This window comes from Podarcis tiliguerta, assembly GCF_965153285.1.
Source record: "Podarcis tiliguerta genome assembly, chromosome: 3".
NCBI lineage: Eukaryota > Metazoa > Chordata > Lepidosauria > Squamata > Lacertidae > Podarcis > Podarcis tiliguerta.
The window spans coordinates 73,513,717-73,523,501 of record NC_139536.1 but is presented as its reverse complement, the minus strand read 5'-3'; the positions used below and the strand labels follow the sequence as shown (position 1 = coordinate 73,523,501).

The following is a 9,785-nucleotide window of genomic DNA, read 5'->3' as shown; positions in this document are numbered from 1 at the left end:
ACCAGCAGCTCCCATGGACTGTATTTTTACAGTAAGTTTTTAAACTGTATTTTAAATTGTTTAAACCCACCTTGGAACCTTAGGGTGAAGGATGAGTTAATAATAGACAATGCTTTCCTTTCCTTGATGACCATGGGCGGAGTCACTCCAACCACTCACATTTAGTAGTTGCTCAACAACTACCTAAAATCACAGGCAATATTGCCTCCTTGTCTGTGGCAAAACAGTTGCATGCAAGCGCTATCAAGATCAGGCTTTTAGCATTAGTATGGGTTACTGGAGTGGAGGTGTGCTAAAAGCCCTTATTGATACATAGTGGGGTCTCCACATTTTCTATTCATCAGAGTCAGGAACCAGCCGATACATTAAATACAAATTATTACTACCCACATGATTGTGTCAATTGATTCAGACCATTAGATGGCTTTTTTTACCTGTGATATCATCTGAAGAATCATCATCTTGATGCTGATTTGTCTTTGTGTGTGTCTTGCTTTTGACAGGGATAGCCCTTGATGGATCTTTTACCCGCATCTGTTATCTGCTGGAAAAGAAATGAAGAAATATGTATTGCTAATACGGAAAGGTTTGGCTGCCATAAACTACTCCTAAAATTCTGCATTATGTTTACGAAGAAATGCAATAAGCAGCCCCACTCTCAAATAAATGGCCTGGAGAGGTCCCAGCAGCAATTATTCCCACTGCCTTAATTGGAAGTGACTCTCAACTTATGCTTCAAAATATTGCAATGAAACTGCAGCTTGCCAAAAATAGTGGAAAGGGGATACGTTTTTAAAAAGCAAGTTTGACTATAACTCTACCTAGTATAACTCTGCATAATGCAGACCCCAATTAGACACCCCTGGACTTTTCATTGGAGACATGAATGCCTTACAACTACCCTATTGGTACTTGCTACTATGACATTTCTCCCCCAGGATTAGTGTATTATTTATACCTTACATTTTATGCCATCCTGCTTCCAAGGACCACAGGGAATTCCCATCCATTTTATCCTCACAACAAACCTGAGAGGAAAACAAGCCTGAGTGACAGTAGCCCAAAGGCATTCAGTGAGCTCCATGGCCAACCAGTTACCCCCAGGCCAAGGCCAATGCTCTCCTCAGAGCTAGAACACTGGTTACTGCCGCTATATTAAAAGCAATTTTAATAAAAGAAAATACGTAAAGCTTTTATCTGTTTTATACAGCAGTGACTGCCTGATCAATACTTAACCTCATGATAATTATAGGATAAGGCTTGGTTTTACATGTGGTCAAAAAGCATGGATGATGACAGGTCTTGCTTCCTCCCATTTTCTATGAATGACATGTTTACAGATGTCTTGCATTTTCACATGAGCTACACGCAGATGTGTTTCATAACTACCTGTGGCATTTTAGATGTCCAGAGCTAGATCAACTGTCACCCAATTACAGTCAGGGCCGTATTCCTCATGACTAGCAACTGGACAATGTCATCAATCAGCAGATAAGACGTTTCAGCACAGCGACAGCTCTGAAAGCCTTTCAAAGCATACAAGCACTTAATGCCTCCTGGAGCAGTAAAAGAACCAGAACTACAGGCTGGTAGTAGCAGAAACGCTGTTTCCATCCCCAAACGTCATTTGAAATTCTCAAAGTGTCATAACCATGATATTCCATGCCATAGGCACAGCCCACCTACAACATTACTGGGGTGGGGGGTGCCAGAAGATTACTTCTCTTTTTCATGGGGTTCTGTGAGGATCCATCAGTGGTACCCTCTACTCATATGCCAGATACACAGTTAAGCTATCATAGAAGGGTCATGTAGAAACTCAAAAGCAGGGGAGACAAGACAAACACAGAGAACAGCAGTAGTCTCCCAACACCACCTTCTGAAGCCTCCCAGTAATGCATGGGACAGCTAACACAGCCCATTCCTACTCCTAACTCACTTATTAGGTCCAGAAGGATACCAGTCTGGATCAGAATCCCCCTCTCAGCACGAGGCATCAATAATGAAAACACAGGAAGCCTCCATCTCAAACGATATCACAACCTATTTCAGTTCATCCATAGAGCTGGCCTGCCCTTTTCTGCTCTGTTTTTTGTAGGAATGGGAAGTTAGACTTTAAATCAGGCGTAGGCAAACTCAGCCCTCCAGATGTTTTGGGACTACAACTCCCATAATCCCTAGCTAACAGGACGAGTAGTCAGGGATGATGGGAATTGTAGTCCCAAAACATCTGGAGGGCAGTGTTTGCCTATGCCTGCTTTAAATCCACAACTCCAGGGTATCTAGAGAAGCCTTTTTCAGTCGAGGCCTTGCTACTACTTCTTTTGAAGAGGATGTAACTGAACCTTCCCTGAAGGAAGCTTCCACAACTTTGAAAATACAGACCTCACTGACTCTAATCATCACTAACTTTGATGCATATGGATTGAACAGGCAATGCACTGGCATGGACTGAATCCAGCACCCTGTCCACATTCTTAGGTCTCAAAAATCTAAATTAATCCAAAGAACTTCCAAGTTTCTGGATGCCTCAAATTATGGAAGACTACTGTAGCTCAGACTTTAATCCATATGTGACTGGCCCATATGGTGAGCCACAAACTACCAACTATAATATCTGCCTAAGCAGCCAAGGCCCTGAACTGACCCTGCTCACCCCTGGATCTTCCTGGACAGGAATAAGAATCAGAAGGCTTCTTGTTCCAGTTAAGAATAAGCAACACAGTCTTTCTGAGATTTAGAATGCTCCTGTATCCTTTGGTTGTCCTTAACACCAGACTGCTGGCTTCTCTACTTCAAATCCTTGGTGCAACTCCAGGCTCAGCACTGCCTACAGCTCAGCCCTGATAGCTATAGACGTTGAATCTGAGTCCAAGTAATTTTATCCACAAAGCTCTAAGGAACCCAGAGTTTGTTGAATTTACCATAGTAAGCAACTGAGATTTCAGCAAGAAAAGTAGCAGACTGCAACAGGCCCTTAACCATTTGGGAAAGCTCAGCAGGACAAGCCTATTTGGGCATAATGATGGCAAAAATGAAATCTCATTAATGTCACCATGGACTAGGCTTTAAAATAGGTTCTACGGCAGAATTCAGAAGTGCAGAGGCTTAAAATCCCAAAGAAGAAGCCCCAAGCCTCATTTTGCAGACACAAATCAGTCATTAGCTGATCAGAATAAATTACCAGATTTCAAACTGTGACCTGTAACAAGCATTGGGTCAGATACTCGTTAGAGTAAGCCCATTATTGCCATGATGGCTATGAAAACCTGAGCACATCTCTTAATTCAGCATACAAATGAAAGTCACTCAAGACAACAATACTAGGAAAACCTCAACACCTCTTCAGTAATTTAGTCGAAGTCTGTTGGTGATAGATACATTAACAAGTACACCAACCAAAGCATAGCCCACATGCCTTTGACGTGGACAATACAGATGGTTACAAGAGACAGGGTCTTTCTTGTAGTGGCACCAAAACTTTGGATTGTCCTTCTTGGATAAATCTGTCATGTTCCCTCTCTTCCTGAATTTAGATGGGTTCTGAAAAGTTATTTTTTCTGTATTCAAGAAATTGATTTATTCCAGTCCTGCTATTTGATGTTTTTAACTGCAGATTTTTAAATGAGTAAGTAGGTTTTACTGATTCTTGTTTTTATAAGCCATTCATGTCTTCCAAGGTCATTCATGTGTGTCACTACAGTTTGCTTCATCACAAATATTTTTGACAACTCTCTACAGTATTAAACTAAATGTTGAAAAGAAGGGAAATATCTGCTTGCTGGCCATCTTTTATGATCCAATTTAGATGCTGCTTCTATGGTCAGAGAACAGAACCCAGGAACTTGGAGATAATGGGTTCTGAAGTGTGGCTCTGGTACAGCCCAAGGGGAAACATATAGTGGTTGACAAGACAGCAGGACGTCAGGCCGATGGAATGATTAGCACTCTTTCCTAGGAAGCCACTAACTGCCGAGGGTGTAATATTACATCACTTTTTTTCTACATAGCAGGCTGCCCCAGTTTGTTCTTCATGACACATGTCAATCTCAAACCAAGGACAAGTTGCTCTACATTGGACACTACCAGCAAAACCCAAGACAGATGGTGTGCTGTTGCACAACTTAAGGGGGAACAAATCTACAGAATACCAGTTTTGCAATATTTCCTGGAGAAATCTGACAAAAGCTTTACAACTCAAGTACATTATCGAGAAACTTCTCAAGTCAACAACATATAGCCTACTTGTAAGCTGCAGCGCTGTCTTCATTTTGAAGTCAAAAAGAAATACTTAGAAAGCTAAATTACAGTAACTGGCACGAATATTCTAAAATATTTGGCTCAGTACTGCATAGCGGTAACTTTGCACAAGTGTTATTCAGGTGGCTGTATTTCATAGAAGTGCTTGGCTCATGTTACCACTTTAGTTCCGTGATAAGGCTGGAAACAATAGAGGATGTCCACCATGCTGCAAGCATGAAGGGGTGGCTACTGCTAGAAACAGGATATTAGATTTGTTGGGCCTTAGTCTGATCCTGCAAGATATTTCTTATCCAAGAACAAAATAAAAAGTAAAAGCAAGTAAAACAAACGCTCATTAAAACTACGTATTTTCTCATCAAGTGACCAGCACTCAGAGAAGATGTAGGTGTTACGGAAAAGAGTGGAAGCAGTACATTTTTTAAAGCATTTATCTCACTCAGGGTGGCTTGCAACAATTAAAAATTACCATATCACAATAAAAGAACCTAGGATCGAACAAAATGCAATAGAGGCAGGTGTGACTGATAAAAACCAGTTCTTCAAATAAAACATTATTTGCCCAGTAGGACAAAGTGCATCTGAAAAAATTCTAGGGGTTTAGGTCTGCACAGCACAGAGGTTCTACACGATACCCACGGAAATGAATGAAAAGTCATACAACTGATGGATGAACTGAACCCTAAAATTCCAAGTTGATGTCACTGCTACAAAGTTGCCTGTGAAGGACTGCAATCTTAATGTCGGTGTGGGCGGGGAGGGATGCATTAAGAACCACATTCAACATAATCATGGGCTCTGCCAGCAGGGTGGAAGTGAAGATAAAGAAACGTTCTGCACCACTCAATAGGATTCCTGGCTCCCTGAATAAGTTATTCCACACTTCCTAACTATTCTTTCCAAAGAGAGGGAAACAGGAAGGAGGAATTTAGACACACACAGAAGCATATCTACATATCTCCCTGGTCATGGCCTAGGCTCCTTCAGATCCTGGCACCTACTGGCACACCACAGAAACACCCATTTTTTGCCCTTCTGACATCAGAGGTTGAACCAGAGTGCCAAATGTCCCTCTTTGTAGCTGGAAAATTCGATTTAACCCATCCTGGGAGATACCATCCCAGGGACCATATGATTGAAGTCTAGGTGGAGCAATGGTGTCTCTTGATATCAAGACAGCTTCAGATACCCCACCCCCAAAAACAAAAAAGACTGTGCTCATCAAATAAACTGGATTTCAAATCACTTTCCAATGACTTATTTTGATTCACAAGAAAAAGAATAACTGCCCTCTATAAACATGCTTGATCCTGCTCCCTTTTTCCTCTAACACTGAACCACATGACAAAGGGCAAGGCACATATGACACAAGGGCCTACTGGTATAACTAGAAGTGACTAGACAGCAAGTCTGATTCTTTTTTAATTGTTTGCATTTCTGGTCATCTGTCACACCTTAGGAATAAAGTTCACATTTATAAGAAGCAAAGGAAAACTTCAATGATATGCACAAACCTATCAGTCAGCTTCTGGGCACCAAACAGGTAAGCATGTAAGTGGAAAAAAGTACAAAGGCACTCCAATTAGCTTTTACTGAGCCAGTTTCTATAATATATATGTAATAATTAGCTATTCCTATCCAGCAGAACCAACCTTTAGAAGCACATTATGAGCAGGCTTCAGCTAACCAGCCCTGTCAGCAGAAGCCCTGAACAAGAACTTCCACAACACTCCCGAGCAGGTGGGGAACCTGTGGGCCTCCAGATATTGCTGGACTACAATTCCCATTATTTCCTATCATTGGCCATGCTCGCTGGGGCTGATGGAAGTTAGAACAGCATCTAGATAGTCACAGATTTCCCAACCTGTCCTAGAGTTCTTAATGAATTTTTCTTAAAACATGAACTCCAAGAACTGGGTGCTCCTGCAGGTGAAAACAGTGTTCAAAACTCCCATTGTTCTAGGTGCATTTTGCGACAGGGAATTTCATCAGCGCAAGCAGTTTCTGAGCTCAGTACTGAGCCTAAAATTTCTAATTAAAACTGTAGAGTGGAATGAGTGGAAGGAGGACTTTTTTCTGCCTCCCCACTTCCAGCTACTATCTGAAGACTGGAGAAGAGACCCTCTTAAGAATATTAGGGGGTGGATGGGCAGGGGAAGGACTAGACCCTGTGAAAAATGAACATAATATTTTAATTGCAGTTCATTAATTTTCAGTTTTGTATTCCTGTTATTAAAAAGTGTGCCTAGACATTCTGTTGTTGTGCCCATAACCTAGGTTTAAGGTGCCATTTAGCTCCTAGACTTCATATCTCAGTTTCTAACACAGGGTGGAAAGGGGTAGTCAAATATTCACAAAATATTGTTCTGTGCTATTTGTACTGGCAGTTTGAGATTGGTTTGTTCACACTTCCTCTTGAGCATTTATTAGAGCTCTGTGTGACTTGGCAACTTGCATAAGTGTGTACCAACAGAAGGCAGCCTCAAGCAAGACAGCTCAGCTTACCTATTTTGTTTCTCCTCCTTTGGGACTAATATAGCAACAACTCCCTGCACCCAAACTGCCCTTACTACTTGACTCACAATTTCCTGCGGACATATACAGGACACATTTTCTCCCCCACCTTGGGTGCTCTTTATGCTTTTGCAGTCCCCATTCACCATGACCAGCAAAACAACTACCTCCTTGCATGATCTGAACATGTTTTCTTGGACGCAAATCCTGAGATGTTCAATAAGGAGTGTTGTACACTACAGAGGATATGTATTCCCTAGATCAGGGCTGGGGAAACAATTGGCCCTTCATATGTCACCAGAGTACAACACTCACCATCCCTATGCTGATTAGGGCTGATGGAAACTGTAGTCCAGCGACACCTGGAGAGCCCAATGTTCCCAAGATTTGCACTAGTTCATAGAACTGCAGCGTTGGATGGGATCCCAAAGGCCATCTACTCTAGTCCAACCCCCTGCAATGAAGGAATATGCAGTTGGCCCGTATGAGGACTGAACCTGCAACCTTGGCACCACAGAATCTTGGAAGGGACCCAAGGGTCATCTAGTCCAATCCTCTGCAATGCTAAAGTATCTATGACAGATGGCCATCCAATCTCTGTTTAAAAACCTGCAAGGAAGGAGAGTCCACCACCCCTCGTGGGAGTCTGTTCCACTGCTGAACAGCTCTTACTGTCAGAAAGTTTTTTCCAAATGTGAAGCAGGAATCTCCTTTCTCCCAACATGAAGCCATTGGTTTGATTACTACCCTCCAGAGCAGGAGAAAACAAGCATGCTCCCTCCTCCATGTGACAGCCCTTAAGATATGGCTATCATATCTCCTCTCAGTCTCCTCTTTTCCAGGCTAAACATACCCAGCTCCTTCAAGCGCTCCTCATAAGGCTTAGTTTCCAGGCCCTTGATCATCCTGGTCAACATCCTTCTTGAATTGTGGTGCCCAGAATAGGACACAGTATTCCAAGTGTGGTCTGACCAAGGCAGAATAGAGTAGTACCATCACTTCCCTTGATCTGGGCACTGTACTTCTGCTGATGCAGCCTAGAACAGCATGAGCTTTTTTGCTGCTGCCTCACACTGTTGACTCTAGCCAACTGGGCCAACAATACGTTAGTGGGCACACTCATTTGGGCAGCAAACACTATGGAGCCCAGGGTCGAGGCTTACTCCCAAATACTCCTGCGTAGGCCTGGGCCCTTTAAAGGATCCGGGAGAGCTAAGCGTTCACCACCCGGGACCCGGCCTACCAGTTCTTCCGCCAGGGCGAGAGGTGCAAGGCGGCGTCACAATTCAACCCCCAAAGGTGTCCCCAGTCAGCGCAGGCCGCCTGCCTAGGCCACGACTGAGGAAGGCCGGGTCAAGGGCGCCTCAGCCACCGCCTGCAAGACCTCGGGCCCTCGGGGAAACACCGCGGAGCCCTTAGCGGGGGTCCCCAGGCACTGCAAAGCGGACGAGGAAGGGCCCACATGCCGAGCAGCCCCTTCCCCGCCCAGCACATCGCGCCCCCACCGCTTCGGTTTCCACGGCCCCCACCCAAGCGGGATGCCTCCCCTTAGCTTGCCTCCCCCGGCCCGCCGCACTCACCGCGCTGGGCGACGGGCTTCGCCCTCGCAGGCTGCAGGCTGGAGCGGCGGCAGCAGAAGCCAAGGAGGAGGAGGAGCAGGAAGCGGCAAAGGAAGCCAAGCTTCGGCGAGGGCCGCTTCGCTCGCTCGCCTGGGCTGCCCGTCCCGCCCTGAGAGCGGCTAAGCGAGAGCCGGGGCGGTTGAATGGGGCGGGATTGTGTGTTGGGGGGGTCCGCTCTGCTTTGTAAACACCAGCAGGAGCTGCCGCATCGCCGATAGGGAGCCGCCTGTATTTACATCGATGTCAACCCCCGTTGAAATTGCTGGTGCCCACGTGTTTGGAGAGGCCTCGCTCCTGACTCCTTTGAAAACGGGTGCGGCTGTTTGCACCGGGAACGCAAGCCATCATCGCGCTAAATGTGCACAGCGGCTTTTATTCTCCTCCATCGTTAAAGGAGCAGGCGTCACGTCCTAGGCTACGAATTGTGCAGGATTCCGGATTGCCCCAGCCCCTGCCCTTTACGGATCGGGGGATGGGTCTAGGAGGGCTGATCCACCGATCCCTGCTTTGTCTCCTCTTGCCTGGCAACAGTAGTTGTCTAGGATCTGAGGCAGAGTGGGGCCTTTCTCATGATCCTATTAACTGGAAGTGCCGGGGATTGAACCTGGGACCCTGAATATTTTAACTGAATATAAAACTAAGCTCTTGCTCTGCATGGTTTACTTCTGAACAAACGATTCGGCTCAAACCACTAGGTTGTTCAGGGTTTGAGCATGTGTAATTGTACTTCTGGGCATATGCAGAGTGCATTTCCTTGATAGACTATGAATCTAGAGTCACACATACACTTCTGCTTGTTAGAACAGGCCACACCCAGTATTTTCAGGTGGCTGCATAGGACCCAAAGTTGAGACTTGAGATTTCTGTCTCAAAGTCCTGTTCTAAGGGCACCTCTGCCCTAAAGCTCCATCAGAACAGATGCCACAACTCTATAATACCTTGTTATTTTTAATGTTTTGTCTGGTGCCTCACCATGCCACTGACTCTACCTCTTTCTTTCCTGCCATCTTTCTTGGTATGCCACATAAATAGGCAAATTTACTAAATAACACAAATTAGATCCATCTTTAGGTTTAGGAAAGATTAGCACAGTGGGAGTGGATCAATCAGAATATCGCGTATATGTCATGTATACTGCAACACTTGACTTACTTTTTAATTACGCTATCATAAATATACTCTTCTATCTGTAGAAAAAGGAATGCCATATGGATAGGCTGACAGCCAGCAACCAGAGAACCAGTTTATATGACAGCTTAAATTAATCACCCTTTTATAGAGATGTTTTATCCTCATTTAATTAAAAACCAAGGGGAAATCCTGTTAGACATTTCTTCAAATTCCACCTTTGCTAATGAAAATGTGTTTGATCAAAATTCTTTTAAGAACTGT

General features: G+C 44.4%; 1 protein-coding gene across 6 annotated transcripts in view; it reads right to left on the bottom strand.

Moving 5' to 3' along the window:
• USP45 (ubiquitin specific peptidase 45) overlaps positions 1-9,785 on the bottom strand; it is a 59,192-nt gene that overhangs the window by 47,333 nt on the left and 2,074 nt on the right. Inside the window, exons 1-2 of one of the 6 annotated variants that reach the window (XM_083433475.1) lie at positions 8,355-9,036; positions 435-544 (exon numbers count right to left, since the gene is read on the bottom strand). In XM_083433475.1, coding sequence (XP_083289601.1) covers positions 435-534 — 100 coding nt within the window. In that variant the 5' untranslated portion in view covers positions 535-544; positions 8,355-9,036. Of the gene's footprint in view, positions 1-434; positions 545-7,627; positions 9,037-9,785 lie in introns of those variants that run through there. The other 5 variants (XM_083433476.1, XM_083433477.1, XM_083433478.1 and 2 more) reach the window with 5 other exon arrangements.